This window comes from Taudactylus pleione, unplaced genomic scaffold (assembly GCF_031769625.1).
Source record: "Taudactylus pleione unplaced genomic scaffold, aTauple2 ptg000720l, whole genome shotgun sequence".
Classification (NCBI taxonomy): Eukaryota; Metazoa; Chordata; class Amphibia; order Anura; family Myobatrachidae; genus Taudactylus; species Taudactylus pleione.
This window is the reverse complement of record NW_028285122.1, coordinates 226,204-243,566: the sequence shown is the minus strand read 5'-3', so window position 1 is coordinate 243,566 and position 17,363 is coordinate 226,204. Positions and strand designations below refer to the sequence as shown.

Here is a 17,363-nt window from a genome sequence, read left to right as displayed (position 1 = left end):
GGACCTGGACCAGCTAGCGAGCAGCTCCGTGGCCTGGCAGTGGACGACTTTGACTCAGTTGTTACAGCTCTGGTATGGAGAGTGATAGCGAGGAGGATGTTCGGAGCAGGAATACCCGTTCTCAGGGTGTGTGCTGGCACTGCCCCCTGTGTGTATAGGCTGTAATTGTCCCCTGCATGTATAGGCTGGCACTGTCCTCTGTTTGCTCAAACAGGGAAGGTTTTAAAAATATATTTTTTTAAGGACTCATTTTGGTTTAGTCAATCAGTGTCGCATACTGGGACCGATTCGGACTTGTACACAGTGACCGTGATCACGCAAATTAGTAAATTTTTGTGACTGCACATGCCACCCATACACAAACCCCCCTGGCAGCCTGCTGCACTTAGTACTTTAGTTTTCACCTTCTGCTACAGGACACACCCCTGTGTGGCGATAGATACACCCATCGGTAAAGCATGACACATCCCCTCAACGGCTCGCCAACGGGCACTATGTGCTATGGGTTGTATTCTCCCTGAAACTAGTTTTCAAAAGTAGGCAAGTATGGTATGCATTAATATGGTGAGATTATTGTTAGGGGAAAATATATTGTTGTTGTCATATGAATAATTATTGCATGCACACAAGCAGGTCCCACACACAGAGGGACCCCCACACAGGGTCGTTGTGACCCAGCCGAGAACAGGTGCCCAGTTTTTTTAAAAATTATAAAAATATATATATATATATTTTTCATTTGAAAAAATAATTTCACTCAAGTTGGGATCCCTAAACTAATGACATAGTTGATTTTGGTATAATTAAGATAATTGAGTATTTCCTTATGCCTAATAAGGCTTTAGGGTGGTACCCAAGGGGCTCCGCACTGTGGGCCGGATTCAGCAAGGATCGCTATTCTGCTTATACGCACGCAGCGCAGTTGCTAATATCAGCGGTGATATGTAAATGTATGCATACGCATTGCGATCGCAGCCTGACATAAGGATGTCCACTTCCCCATACTCACATCCGTATACTAGGGCAACACAGCAAAACAATCGGTAACATCGAGTAACATGGGAGCCATACGCACAGGTAAGGGAGGTCAGACCTCAGGCTGCGTATGGTATCGCAGTGGCTGATGTAATCATACCCCTGCAATGTTATTCCAACGCACTGGCACGCCTGCATTCGCCCGACTTCTCCCCCCACGTCACCACCCACAAACGGCACTTCCTGTTAGTCACTCTGCCATGGGTCTGAGTATCCTCTGCAATCGCAGCACGATCAGTGTGATCGCTCCCCCCCACAGGCATAGGAGACTGCTGCTGCTCAGTACACGCTGTCTCCCACTGCAGCTCAGTACACGCTGTGTGCTGGGCTGCTGTGAGGGAGGTTGGGGGGGGGGGGCGGCGCCAGCCCGGGCCCCCGCCAGGCCCCTCAGGAAGCCCGGGCCCAGGTAATCTGTACCCGCTCCCCCCCCCTCTCTCGGCACCCCTCGTGTGATCATACAATATCGCATGTGAGGCTGTACATATCAATAAAGGTGGGAACGGTGATTGTTTCGTCATTCATTAAATCTTTTAAGTGTGTACCGGTAATCATGCGATGTCCAGGGTGAAGGCAAATTCCCTGAGCATCGGCACGATTGCCGGTCACTTAGATGTGCACCCACCCTAAGAGAGGAATATATACATTATTATGTAATTGCAGTAGACATTATTATGGATTAAGAAGAAGACCCCGTTTTCTTTTCTCTACTTCCATGTTCAATATACTGTATGCACCATAACACACCGACTCATCTTGTGCAACACTGAGTCACATATACCCCCCAAACACTGTACATTAAGAAATGGGATTCAATTGTTATCATTTGATAGTCTGGCTGAAAAAAATATCCACACTTGTAGAATGGCCGATGTCCTTCTGTCCATCAAGGTTCATCTGAAGAGTGAAAACATCTCGAGCCAACTGTGGTCCACGTTTTTATTATCCACGTTTTGTGGAAAACACAATTATAATGATGAGCAAAACGCTGCCCAAAAAAACTGCAAAGATTGACACCAAAACTGGCTGCAAAACAAGGAAAGAAAAATATATCAAAAGTCTGGTCACAAGCTGGATTCTCCTGAAGCTGACACTTGGCACTGATTATCTCTAAGCATTGACTAACGTGTGATTATTTCAGCTAATGGGGGCAGCCTGACATTGATCAGAGGTGATTAGAAACTTTAAATATTAGGACAAACCAGGATGATCAGAAAATATTTTCTGGAGTCCTGCATAGTGAAGTATAAGTGAGTTTCAGGTAAGAAATGTGCAATTCACTGAAATAATATATACAGTATATATAGATATACAGTACGTACACTTTGGAGACACACAATGGGAGCTACAGTACTTACCCAGTTGTATCGTCGTGCTGCAATACAAAATAAAGATAACGTCACAGAAATAACATATAATATATATTACAAAATTTGTGCTGCATTTAGCGAAACATCATCATCACCTAAATTTACCATCAGTTTGGGTACGTCTAATTCCACTATTCTAGTGTAAAAAAGATAATAAAAAAAGCATTATTTACTTTTATTCTAGTGCTGGCTGGGTCTGGCTGGCAACTTCTAGCCTGGGGGGCAAATACAGTCAAGTGGTCCCAGGATTTCTACCAGCTTACGGCAATGGCAAAATGGATGTGGCAAAAAAAACTGCAGGCTTGGTTTATCTGATTATCCCTGCAATTGCATCTCATTGCCTTTACATAACTTTCTGATTGCCCTCTCCATTACCCCCTGCATAGCGCCCTGATTGCCCCCTTCATAGCTGCTTCACTGAGCCCCTCACAATAAACACTGAGCCAGCCAGCCAATATACTAAGTACCGTCTAAAACATGACGTGACACAATAGTTCTTAGGAGCACAATGAGCATGTTCCTCCAGTACATGGCCAGTTTCCCACCTATTCCTAGCTGCCCAAAGATGGCTGACGTTATGTGAAAAGCTAATCTAAAAGAATCTATAAAGCCTCAGTGCATGTAGAGGGCTGATTGTATATGTTGTCTTTTCAGTTATCTCTTTAAAGTCCAGCTGTGTACAGTAGGCAATGCACTTACCTTCTCTCATCTGTAATTTCATCTTTTCTATCTTCTGCTTCATTGTAAGTTGCCCATTTCCATGATATGAGCTGGAGCCTGAGGTCCATCCGCCAGCCCCTCGGCCTAATGAGGCTTTCTCATCTTTATTTAAGACCGTTAACAGCCCGGCCCACTGAGCAATTGATGGCTGTTCTCTCAAAATCCGGCTCGTTACCTCTGGGTCATCATTTTCCACATCATCCACCAATACAATGACTCTCGTCTTCCCTGCAAAACACAATGATGTCAAGCTCAGAGAAAGTCCAAGTGTCCCCATTTATTTCAATGAGATATTCCTACAAAATGATTTGGTGCCATGCAGATGTATACTATAATATAATCCGGGGCAAACTGAGTAATAATCATTTTTTCATTTTTATATTGTGATTTAATTAAAGTTCTTACTTTGTTTAATAAGCACGAAATATATTTGGTATTGGCCACGTTGGTTTCCCAGTTGGTTGGCAGTGGAAACAGTGGTAGTACTGAAAGTCCCAAATATACTACACAATAACCACAATAACCATAGCTGGCTTCTCTTTAGGCTTATGGTAATGATTGCTCCAAAGGTCCATGTTGGTAGTAGCTATAGGGGGCATACCTGGAGGACCATAGTAGGTTGTGAGCCGTTCACTGCTGCAGAGCCCTCTGCCAGTCACAATAAATAAAGCAATGTGGTCGGGGGGTTGCGCCCCTTTTTGTGTAAGTTACCATGTTTTTGGGCAACCCTCATTTTTTTTCTGCTGCCCGGCACAGACCTGTAACTGTCTCTCTATTGTATGGAAAGAAAGGTCCAATCCACAGGCTGCTGCCCCCTCAATGCTATCTGCTTCCTTACATTCTCTCCACAGGCAGTAGGGACAACAAGGGCGTATCCCAGAGGTTCCCAAACTGTGCGCCGTGGCACCCTTGGGTGTTTCGGGACACTTGCAGGGGTGCCTCAGGTTGGTGGTCCAGCACCAAATCAAATTACTTTTGGTCAATGTAATGTAAATATATGGACAAACAGATGCACAAACCTGTCCACCACAATATAACTGACCCTAAGGATGACAGGTCAGCACAATTTATATCACTCTACTACTTTACTACTAAGCCCCCTCAAGGTGCCATAAAGCTAACTCTCCCCCTTGCGGCTAAGAGGACGGGCGTCCATACTTACCTCATCAGGCCAGCGTTCTGCATTCTGGGGTCGGGATAATTCCCCTATTACCTACAGTACATGTAAAACCGGTAAGTCGTGCAGTCTCTTAATGTAGTATGGTTGGGGACTGTTAATTTAATGGAGGGTTGGGGCTATTCATTTATTGTTGGGGTCTTGGTGTAGGGGATCAATTCATTTATGGGATGATGTTACTACTAACTTAGTATTTTGGCGCAATTTAGGGGGCTATAATGTAGACGTGGGGCTGGATTGGGACCAATTTGGGTCATTAATTTACTGAAGGTCTGGGACAAATAATCCTGTCTACTAAATGCACATTTTATGAATTTACATGTTAGAGCTCTATGCAGTAAGGTGGGGGGTGTAGGTGTATTTATTAGATATGAATGCTGTTAATTTAATATTGGGATTTGTTGGGGGAGAGAAGGCCTGTTTATTAGATGTGAATCTCACTCATTGTTCACGTTTCCATAAGGGGAATATTACCCATCACTTTCCCAAGTGGAGCCAGAACATTCCAACAACTGAGCTCAAGGCACCAGCAGCAGTAGGTAGGGAACACTGCAAGAACAGGTAGGAGGGAGCAAAGACGGCCATCTGTCCTGCAGCGCCCCCTGGTGTCACTCCAGTTAGGATATTGCAACAAACAGATAACTTGTCACACTTAGGGCTCGATTCAGACCCGCTCGCTAGATGCATTCACACACAGCCAAAATATGCAAATCCCGTGATCACACAGCAAAGCGTTAGCATGCCCACTATGTATTTAGATGCCCTCTAGCCTGTATTAAGATGCCCACTTTTGCAAGTCATCTCCAAGAAGTGTATGCAGCCATTGGTAACATCGAGTATCATCAGAAGCGAACGCAGCACTTGTGGTTGACCATACCCTACCACAAGCACTGCGAGTGCTTCAGTGTGAAATTCAAGCAAGTGACGTGTACAATGATGCTTCATAATAATTCTGCAATCCTCGGAAATGGCGTTAAGACGCTCAGACACGCCTGCGTTCGCACCACCACTCCCCAGTTTCCATCGACCATCCCCTGTTGCCACCTACAAATGGCTTGTCCTGTCACTCAGTCTAGCGAGCCATCTATGCTTAAGGGGCGATCGTTTCGCAATTGCATGGACTGGATCGAGCACGCGCACATTGAAAACTTCGGCTGGCTGTGTGCGAAACTACGAACGCATCCTAACGAGTGAGTCTGAATTGGCCTCTTAATTCCCTTGGAGTGAAGGAAACAGTGATAAATATAACAGCCTGCAGCTTGCAGGCATCAGTGACTTCTTTGGCCTTAGGAGCTCATTCAGACCCACCCGTAAGATGCAATCACTCGCTGGCAAAAAGGGGCTGGACATTTATATTAAGCACTGGCACTGCATCGCGTAAGGATGCCCACTATGTATTAGCGAGCTACGGCAAAGTGCGCTCGCAAGTGTCTGAAGACACCCCCTTGCCACTCGCAACACACGTCATCTCCGGGAAATGAAGGATTAATCAGGACCATCGTGAGCCATCGGAGCTGCTCGCAGCCCTTGTGGTTGCCTTTCCCCACCGCAAGCACAGCGATCAGTGCTGGCTGAAATACATGCAGGTGACGTGTACAATGACGCTACTTTGCTAATTATGCACGCCCTTTAAACGACATTTTGGCGGCCTGACATGCCAGCGTTCGCAACACCACTCCCCCATTTACAAGCACTTTCCCCAGTTACCACCCACAAACGGCGCAATCTGTCACTCAAAGCAGCGACATGATAGTGGATTATGAGCAACCAAAAACAGATCACAAAGACTAGCTTGCGCACACGCACTGCGAATTATATGCATACGCACTGAGCAAATATCGTGAACGCGCCTTAGCGAGCGGGTCTGAATCAGGTTCTTAGTGAAAGGGATCAGCAGCAGGGATCTGTAATAATCTTCCTACTGCATGACTTTACACACTTTAATAAAATTGATGCCCCAGAATGTCCTGTGTGCGGGCAACAACATTTTAATATTCCAAGGCGGGTCAGGTCAAAAAGGGGGTGTTGCTTGTGGAGAAAGGGGTGGATCCTCTGGAAATGGGGAGGAGCCTCACTATTACCACCATTTTTGTCACTCTGGGGCGTGCCCCGCACTCCAGGCAGTCCGTACACATGAGAACAGATTCCGTGTGCTTGCACCGAAAAATGGGACTGGCCCGCTGGATGCGGGACAGTTGACAGGTAAGCCACTACTGATACCAGTATTAATATTTATCACCTTTATATACGATCCTGTGCCCGGGTCATTGTAAACTGAAAACTGAGTAATATCTGCTTCCTTATTACTGAATAGGTAAGTGTAAATTATTTGAAAATGGCTGTTGATATGAATGAAGAATCCTATATATATATATATATATATATATATATATATATCAAAATATAATGGAAAGAGAGCGCTCCATGGTGCAGATAAAAAACACTCTTTAATATCACTCATAGATAGTTATCAAGCATACATCTGATAAGGTACTGCTCGTACCAGATAAAAAACAGTGTGGGCTGGTTACCACGTGGTGTAAATAAGCATACTCCACCGGACAATCTCCAACTCGCGCTGCCAGGATCCGTCGGGTACACTCACCCCGCCGCTAGACACTGGGAACAGGCCGCCGCAGGTCGGACCACGTCAGTCCTGGACACGCTGCCAGGGATGCCGGGGATCAGTTCCGTGCACGTCACAAAGCCCCGCCCTAACGCATTTCGTCATAGACTTCATCAGAGGGCTGGGCTTCGTGACGCAGTAAGTTCCTTAATAAACGGCAGATCAGCCAATCAGTGTGGGGATTTTCATCCACACCTTTCTCAACACTAAAATAATCGTGTCCATTCTAAATATAAGAAGGATTTTTTGGAGAGACTGTAATTGGGCACCAGTCCACACATGTCTTACATAGAACATCTCTTTTGTTCCTGAACATATTCTTGATATACAGCGATCAATATACAAACACATCATTTTTTACAAAACCTATATTTCAAGGGACATTAAATTACATGAATAAAAACCCAAGGATCCGGTCTTATATTTAAGGAGAGCTGCGGTCCTCACACTAATGAACTAGGACCTGGTGTGTAATTTAAAGAAAAGTGGATACTGACATTTTCAGTTTTTATTGCTGGACTCAAGTGAGATTTATTGTTCACAATATAGCACATGTTTTATGCGCATCCTCTGAAATATATCTATTATCTACTCTAGGGATTCAAACAGAGGGGTGCTGCTGATTCATAAGTATTTTAAATATATGTTGTGGTGTTATATTTTAAAATTTGCTGTAGTAGACATTGCGATTTAATCAAACAAAATGTTCAGAAATAGTGACCTAAGATCAAAACGATCAAAGGAATGTCTAAGGATTTTTGAGGAGAATTGATAATATTTCTAGCAATCAAGGTATTAATTTTGAGTCTCCATGCAGGGAGGATGATTCTATGAAAAAATTGGAAAGTCCCCTAATTAAGGAGACAAAAACCTGCTGGGACATTATGGGCCTTGAGAATTATCTAAAATGTGGTAGGATTCCAAGAGGCCTTAGGTTAACAAAGAATCCCACTACAAATCTGGATAACCCCAAATTTATGAAAGAATGGTGGCGAATCCTAGATGAATGTTCGTTTGAATTAATGAGATTACTAATTTTTGAAAAAAAAAAAGGTTTTAAGAGAAATTGATAAAGATTTAAACATTTTAGAAAATGATATACAGGGATTAAGCAAGAAGAACAATTTATTAAATATAAAGAGGACATTGAGAGAAAGGTCTCCAATATAGAGGAGAAAATTATAGATATAAAATCTAAAAAATTTCAACGTGATAAAAATGATTATTTAAATAATGAGGTGAGAAACTGGTATACAGTAAGAAAAACCAATAAAGTCAAACAAAACACTAATGTACCACAAATAATGAGGGCTCAATTACCATATCAAGGTAGGAAAATGTCCACCTCAAATAAATGGAAGAAAAGGGAGGAACACCATGTACAGCATGGGAACAGGTACTCTCAAACTATGTATAAAAACAAAAATCCGTTTGTGTGGAATCAGATACCATTTAAAAGGACACAGAGAATCCCCTCAATTAAAAGAGATGGGAATATGGACACTATGAAAGGCTATATACATGAAAATCGCTATAGCAGATTAAAATCTTATAATGATGATCGTGAAAACGAAAACCAGGTTTTTTTAGACCATCCAAAATATGTAAAACACAGGGAAACAGGAAATGGTATCAACACCTCTCTGAGTCAAAAAAGACGTATAGAGGATGTAGAGGAAAGGGAATTACCAAAAAGAGCACCAAAGAAAAGATTCTTATAGAGGAAACTCCACAAGTTGGTATTTTTAATCTGTCTAAAGAGGTTTTAAAACCGATAGAAAAACAGGTACTCCAAAAAGGCCTAACATTTGCACCATCCTGTCCACTAAATAAGATATATTTTTATATTGATCTAAACCTTTATATAAGGAATTTAACCCTCAAGCGGCACTTTATAAAAAAAGGAGAGGCTCCAATAAAAAATTGGGAACAAATAATGTAACTTCTGGCCTTAAAGTAAAATCCACTTACTACCCTATAGAGTCGAAAGGACCATACATAGAAATGTTCTCCCAAATGGTAAAAAATTAAATAGATAAAATTAAAGGAGGAGGTACAATGATGAAAAATATGAATTTGAATAAAAATGAATTCCAAGCTCTAAGGGATCTTGAGAACAACAAAAATATAGTCATCAAGAGTGCTGACAAGGGGGGTGGGATTGTAATTTTAGATCGAGAATATTATGTGGATGAATCTGTTAGACTGTTAAGTGATCCGTTGTCTTATAAGAGATTGGAGGGGAATCCTACTATGATGTACTTAGATGATCTAAGAATTCTCTTGAAAAGAGGTTTAAGTGACAAATGTATTACTAAAGATGAATATAAATATCTACTAAATGAAACACCAAGAATTGCTACATTGTATCAGATTCTGAAAATTCATAAGAATAGTACAAAACCGCCCGGACGTCCCATCATTTCTGGGATTGGGTCCCTTACCTCTAGGGTGTCAGAGTATGTAGACACATATATCAAGAAGTATGTTTCAAAGCTTACATCATACATACAAGATTCAACCCATGTTTTGCAGATAATTAATGGTTTAACATGGAAATTAGACTTTAAATGGTGTACGATAGATGTACAGTCTCTGTACACGGCCATCCCCCATGATAAGGGAATTGAAAGTGTCAGGGAGTGTTTGAAGGATGATCCTGATATTCGGTTGGAATTGGCAGATTTTATATGTGATTGTTTGAACTTTGTGTTAAAACACAATTATTTTACGTTCCTAGAGGACTGGTTCCTGCAAACGTGCGGGACAGCGATGGGCACGATCTGCGCACCGAGCCTAGCGAACCTATATATGGGTGTATGGGAAAAAACCTTGGTTGATAAGAAGGGTTTTAAGTCTGTTATTTTATTTAAAAGATTTATAGATGATATTCGGATGGTTTGGAGTGGTGATAAAACAGAGTTTGAGGAGTTTATGAAAGATATTAACGTGAACGAGTTTAATCTACAGTTCACCTCCACTTATAATGACAGTAAGATTGAATTTTTAGATCTGGTACTAGACACCACTAACTTTGAGAAAACAAAGGAAATTGAAACATACACATTTTTTAAGAAAGTTGATTGTAACAGCTATCTGGAATTTTCCAGTTGTCACTTCCATAAATGGAAGAGAAATATACCAGCATCCCAATTTGTTCGGCTTCGTAGAAACTGTAACACTATTGAACGATTTGATCAACAATCTGAAATTTATAATCAGAGATTTTTAGAACATGGCTACCCCAGAGATATTATTCAACATGCAAGGGTAACAGCGAGAGATAAAGATTGAAAAGATTTACTGGTTTATAATACCAAAAAGAGAAATATAATGAAAGCCAGCAATACTGATCAGGAATCTAAAGATAATTTATTCTGTCCATTTGTTATGAGTTATAATAGTGGAGCTAACATAATTCAAATTATCTTCCTAGTGGTCCAAGTATGGTGTTCAAAAGGGCCAAGAATATCAAATCGTATGTGTCCAAAAGCAAACTAGATCCACTTCTTGAACCTGTTGGTATTATAAAAAATCCCTTTGGAGATCTAAAAGGGTTTTATACATGTGGCAGTTGCAAGGTATGTAAACTAGCTGAACAAGGTGCTTAAACCTTCTGTGGAAAAGAGTCAGAGAAAGAATACTTAATTAAAAGTTTCATTAATTGCAACTCCATGTTTGTAATATACATGATCACCTGTCCCTGCGGATATAGGTATATAGGGAAAACGAAGAGGGTTCTAAAAATCCGGATCCTAGAACACACGCGAAATATTAGAAATAAATTAATGAATCATAGCCTTCCAAGGCATTTCCAGTATTATCATAACAACAATCCTGAGGTCCTGAAATTTAAGGGTATTGAGAAACTAAATATTAACAACCGTGGTGGTGATCGGGATAGAGATTTAATAAAAAGGGAGACATACTGGATTCTAGCGTTAGATACTATGATACCAAAGGGTCTAAATGAGGGGATAGAAATAACTCCCTTTATAAGGGATATATAAATGACTGTGTAATATACTTACTGTTTTTATTAATATCCTTGGGTTTTTATTCATGTAATTTAATGTCCCTTGAAATATAGGTTTTGTAAAAAATGATGTGTTTGTATATTGATCGCTGTATATCAAGAGATGTTCTATGTAAGACATGTGTGGACTGGTGCCCAATTACAGTCTCTCCAAAAAATCCTTCTTATATTTAGAATGGACACGATTATTTTAGTGTTAAGAAAGGTGTGGATGAAAATCCCCACACTGATTGGCTGATCTGCCATTTATTAAGGAACTTACTGCGTCACGAAGCCCAGCCCTCTGACGAAGTCTATTACGAAAAGCGTTAGGGCGGGGCTTTGTGACGTGCATGGAACTGATCCCCGGCATCCCTGGCAGCGTATCCAGGACTGACGTGGTCCGACCTGCAGCGGCCTGTTCCCAGTGTCTAGCGGCGGGGTGTGTGTACCCGACGGATCCTGGCAGCGCGAGTTGGAGATTGTCCGGTGGAGTATGCTTATTTACACCACGTGGTAACCAGCCCACACTGTTTTTTATCTGGTACGAGCAGTACCTTATCAGATGTATGCTTGATAACTATCTATGAGTGATATTAAAGAGTGTTTTTTATCTGCACCATGGAGCGCTCTCTTTCCATTATATTTTGACAGACTGTTTGGACCTGGAATCCGGTCTTATATTTAAGGAGAGCTGCGGTCCTCACACTAATGAACTAGGACCTGGTGTGTAATTTAAAGAAAAGTGGATACTGACATTTTCAGTTTTTATTGCTGGACTCAAGTGAGATTTATTGTTCACAATATAGCACATGTTTTATGCGCATCCTCTGAAATATATCTAATTATATATATATATATATATATATATATATATTCATTATTTGAATAGTATAAATTATATATTTGCTTAGTATAAATTATTTTAGTGCATTTAATGTGTGCAGTATACCATTACACAGTATGCTCCTCTCTTGTACTTAATTCAGAGGTACCCACTAACTGCATCCAATGCAATGTACATGTAGTTCAGTGATTATTTGCTTCTGCGTATGAGCAATATATTCTAAACACCTCTATGGCGCATGCATTATATAGATTGCGTGCAGAATTGCGCTGTTGCGCATGGGGCAGATGGCATCAGAATTAAGCAGCAATACTTCTCCATACAGGTGCAGGCTAGTACACCAGGTGAAGGCTGAAACTAGCATTTGCATATTATCGCCCCAGCAACTCCGCCGACATACACACCAGCGTTTGCAACTCTGTACCCCTCTGAATAGGGCTATTTTTTCCCCGGGTCTAGACAGCTGCACAGACCTGTTATATACAGTTTAAACCATCTGTAGATGAGGCCAATCTCTTACCCAGCCTGGTGGATAAATCACGGAGCTCAAGATCATACAGAGAGTCTGTCACATCTGTGATATTTAACCTTCCCCTCAGCTTTGTGTGATACAGGACAGCAAATGTGCACTTGGATATCTCCTTATCAAACATCGTGGAACCACCACAGACCTGGCTGGACACATGAACTGGTCGAACATCTAGAACCACTCGCTTAAACTCGGGAGAAACAAGTAGGTCGATGAACCATTGGTAGGTGTTCTGTGCCTCTCTGGTGAAGATCCCAACTGTGATTTTCTTATATATAACCATTTCTTTCTATTAAGGAGGGGATTTCCTGTAAGAGGACAGAGATGTTACATGTAATGTATCATAGTTTCCCCTCAGTGACATCACATATTATATAGCATTACCCTATGGCGGGTGTCTGTCCAGCCTATGGAGGACACAAGTGCTTGATGGTCTCTTGTGGCTTCTTATTGATCTTTGTTTATGTTCAGTGGAGGAACCACATGCCAAAGTATAAACCCATGGGTGGGCATGGGGAAGCATCATAATTATACTAATATAATAATGAATCAATACCCCTTGTCTTTGTGCTCTGTCTAACCAATCTACTTAGGACATATCACTGTACCTTGTATGGCGTGTCCTAGTAACATTGTAGAACTACAATTCTCAGCAGTCCCAGAGCTGTGTTGTTATGTGTGATGCCACAGAGGCCATAGGACCACATGTTGCCCGATTCTTACACTTCTGTATACAGAAGGGTAGAATGAGCTTCAGCATCCAGCAGTGGAGGAGGAGGAGGAGGGGGGAGGAGGAAGAGGAGGAGGAGGAGTCGCTGGGGGAGGAGGTAAGGAGGAAAAGGAGGAGGAGGTGAAGGAGGAAGAAGAGGAGGAGGTGGAAGTGGAGGAGGAGGTGGAAGAGGAGGAGGAGGAGGAAGAGGAGGTGGAGGAGCAGGGGGAGGAGGAGGAGGAAGAGGAAGAAGAGGAGGAGGTGGAGAAGGAGGTGGAGGAGCAGGGGGAGGAGGAAGAGGAGGAGGAGTTGGAGGAGCAGGGGGAGGAGGATTAGGAAGAGGAAGAAGAGGAGGAGGTGGAGGAGGAAGAAGAGGAGGAGGTGAAGGAGTAGGGGGAGGAGGAAGAGGAGGAGGTGGAGGAGCAGGGGGAGGAGGAAGAGGAGGAGGAGGTTGATGAGCAGGGGGAGGAGGAGGAAGAGGATGAGGCTGAGTGTGTAAAGTGTTCTGTGTACAAATCAGCGCAGGACTCTGGAGAGCTGCAGAAGTGTATTTATTCTCTGCATCATGTTGAATAATTGCTACAGAGGAGATTACAGAATAACAAGTGGATGGCGGTGATACAATTTCCTGCCCTCCACATTAATGCAACATAACATACATTTACACCCCACTATTCATACATAAAAAACAACAAACAAGTGTCTGGGTGTAAGACAGAGAGTGACAGGGGTTGGATGCAGGGACAGTGTGCAACCAGGGGCGCCGAAAGTGAGGGGGGCGGGTACTATTTATCCAGGTCCAGGCTTGCTAGAGGGGCCCGGGTCTGGTGCCGCTCTCCCTTTTCCTCCCTCACTCCTTCCACCTATACAGCAGCCTAGCACATGCTGCTGTGTGCTGGGACTCACTGTCCGTGATGATGGGTGTTCTCATACCCTAAGGAGATGGCACATGTAGCTCATATAAGGCACTATCAGATTGCACAACATTGCTGTTTTTGAGTGAAGTCTGCCCGGTCTCATATCTCTCCTGTCACACAGAGAGTTCTCATGCTGCAAAGGGAGGCGCAGTGGCTAATTTATGCATGCCAATGGAAAATAGTTTAAACAGTTCTGACATGCCTGCATTTGCCTAACCACACCCCCTTACTTCCCCAAACGCTTACTTCATGTCTCTGAGTGAATCCCATGTGTGAGAGTAATTGCAATTAATCACTGAGTGTGCACAGTGTGGCTAATAACCGCTCCATCGGTGTAAATATCAGCATTGTGTAAATCTTGGAATCGGTCCCTACGTTTGAACTTGGCATTGGGAATGATGGTGCTGGTGTATCTCGGCAGAAGGCATCATGCAGGAGAGGGAAGTCCATTTCTCACAATAAGAAGCAGCATAAATATGTCACAACCGGTATGCAATCGGGAAGCAGACTGCATAAATACTGGCAGCTGGCTTCCCGACTGTCATATCCCGGCAAGGGTGAAATGCCGGGCATCTAGATGTAGACACTCGCATTTCCCCGACGCCGGGAGACCGGCGCCCAGCATCCCGATCGTAGTGATGCTGGGCACCGCGAGTGGACAGCCGCGGGGGGGAGGGTTAGGTTTAGGGCTCCCGGGGGGGACTTAGGGTTAGGCACCCCCACGGGAGGGTTAGGGTTAGTATAGGGGGAGGGAGGGTTAGGGTTAGGCACCCCCGGGGGAGACTTAGGTTTAGGCAGCGGGGAAGGGGATGGTTAGGGATAGGCACTTAGAGGGGGGATTAGGGTTAGGCTCTTGGGAGGGAAGTTAGTGTTAGGCACCCCTAAGGAGGGTTAGGGTTAGGGGGTTTAGGTTAGGTTAGTAGATACTCACCTATCCTCGATCAGGATTTCCAGTGCTGTCGGGCTTCCGTTGCTCCGAACTCTGCTCATGTCGGGCTGCCGCTGATGGGAATCTAACCGCCGGCCATGCGGCCGGAGGTATTTCATACCCATTCCGTCACAACCATCTCTGTAACATTTTTCTAAGGAGGATGTTTTTGTGATTTGCAACTAAAATGACCGGTGAAAAAAGTTCCATATGCACCTGCCTGGCAGGAGCTGACTTGTGGTGCTAAAAACCCTGGTGCATGTTGAAAACTGATAATGATGATGATGAATGCAGGTTGCTTCTGATTGGATAACAATGTCTCAAACACACCCACTTATGAAAACATATTTAAATTTATGCAACAGTGTTTTAAAAGTCAAAATTCAGAGCAATAAATACTCGTTTTGTACAAATAAAGTATACGGTACTCTATGGTAATTGAGGAATTGAACACTGCACATATGTTTATGAGGGGAACATTTAATAAACATAATTATCTCATTTCTCCAACATAAAACCTGGAAAATGTTATATTTAGGTTTTCTCCATATGTAAGTGCAGTGAGAAGTATGGAGCAATCTATATTTTCTCTAACTTTTCACAGATTACTGAAATGACAGTTTCTGCCATTGTCACTAATGGGACTTTTCTCCAGATCATATTTCTATAACGTGTTTGGAGATAAATATCTCATTTGTTTAAATAAACTTATTACCATCTTCATTCCCATACTCATATAATGGCCTCTGTACCAGATGGTGATAAGTACCCTTTCCCCTCAGTACCTGAGCTATCAGCACTACAATCCCATACACATATAATGGCCTCTGTACCAGATGGTGATAAGTAGCCTTTCCCATCAGTACCTGAGCTATCAGCACTACATTCGCATACACATATAGTGGCCTCTGTACCAGATGGTGATAAGTAGCCTTTCCCCTCAGTACCTGAGCTATCAGCACTACATTCCCATACATATATAATGGCCTCTGTACCAGATGGTGATAAGTAGCCTGTCCCCTCAGTACCTGAGCTATCAGCACTACATTCCCATACACATATAGTGGCCTCTGTACCAGATGGTGATAAGTAGCCTTTCCCCTCAGTACCTGAGCTATCAGCACTACATTCCCATACATATATAGTGGACTCTGTACCAGATGGTGATAAGTAGCCTTTCCCCTCAGTACCTGAGCTATCAGCACTACATTCCCATACATATATAATGGCCTCTGTACCAGATGGTGATAAGTAGCCTTTCCCCTCAGTACCTGAGCTATCAGCACTACATTCCCATACACATATAATGGCCTCTGTACCAGATGGTGATAAGTAGCCTTTCCCATCAGTACCTGAGTTATCAGCACTACATTCCCATACACATATAATGGCCTCTGTACCAGATGGTGATAAGTAGAAATTCCCCTCAGTACCTGAGCTATCAGCACTACATTCGCATACACATAGAGTGGCCTCTGTACCAGATGGTGATAAGTAGCCTTTCCCTTCAGTACCTGAGCTATCAGCACTACATTCCCATACACATATAATGGCCTCTGTACCAGATGGTGATAAGTAGCCTTTCCCCTCAGTACCTGAGCTATCAGCACTACATTCCCATACACATATAGTGGCCTCTGTACCAGATGGTGATAAGTAGCCTTTCCCCTCAGTACCTGAGCTATCAGCACTACATTCCCATACACATATAGTGGCCTCTGTACCAGATGGTGATAAGTAGCCTTTCCCCTCAGTACCTGAGCTATCAGCACTACATTCCCATACATATATAATGGCCTCTGTACCAGATGGTGATAAGTAGCCTTTCCCTTCAGTACCTGAGCTATCAGCACTACATTCCCATACACATATAATGGCCTCTGTACCAGATGGTGATAAGTTGCCTTTCCCCTCAGTACCTGAGCTATCAGCACTACATTCCCATACACATATAATGGCCTCTGTACCAGATGGTGATAAGTAGCCTTTCCCTTCAGTACCTGAGCTATCAGCACTACATTCCTATACACATATAATGGCCTCTATACCAGATGGTGATAATTAGCCTTTCCCCTCAGTACCTGAGCTATCAGCACTACAATCCCATATACATATAATGGCCTCTGTACCAGATGGTGATAAGTAGCCTTTCCCCTCAGTACCTGAGCTATCAGCACTACATTCCCATACATATATAATGGCCTCTGTACCAGATGGTGATAAGTAGCCTTTCCCCTCAGTACCTGAGCTATCAGCACTACATTCCCATACACATATAATGGCCTCTGAACCAGATGGTGATAAGTAACCTTTCCCTTCAGTACCTGAGCTATCAACACTACATTCCCATACACATATAATGGCCTCTATACCAGATGGTGATAATTAGCCTTTCCCCTCAGTACCTGAGCTATCAGCACTACAATCCAGGGTTGCCTACCTTTAACATTCTCTTCCCGGGAGAAGCCCGGGTAAGAGAAGCAGCAGGGGGCC

The 17,363-nt window shown here is 43.0% G+C and overlaps 1 protein-coding gene across 1 annotated transcript in view; it reads right to left on the bottom strand.

Moving 5' to 3' along the window:
- Positions 1–1,757: 1,757 nt before the first annotated feature.
- Positions 1,758–17,363, bottom strand: part of LOC148477375 (uncharacterized) — a 30,125-nt gene continuing 14,519 nt past the window's right edge. The window contains exons 2-5 of the mRNA XM_088456829.1: positions 12,308–12,624; positions 3,102–3,350; positions 2,391–2,407; positions 1,758–2,058 (exon numbers count right to left, since the gene is read on the bottom strand). Coding sequence (XP_088312955.1) covers positions 1,975–2,058; positions 2,391–2,407; positions 3,102–3,350; positions 12,308–12,599 — 642 coding nt within the window. The 5' untranslated portion in view covers positions 12,600–12,624 and the 3' untranslated portion in view covers positions 1,758–1,974. The remainder of the gene's footprint in view (positions 2,059–2,390; positions 2,408–3,101; positions 3,351–12,307; positions 12,625–17,363) is intronic.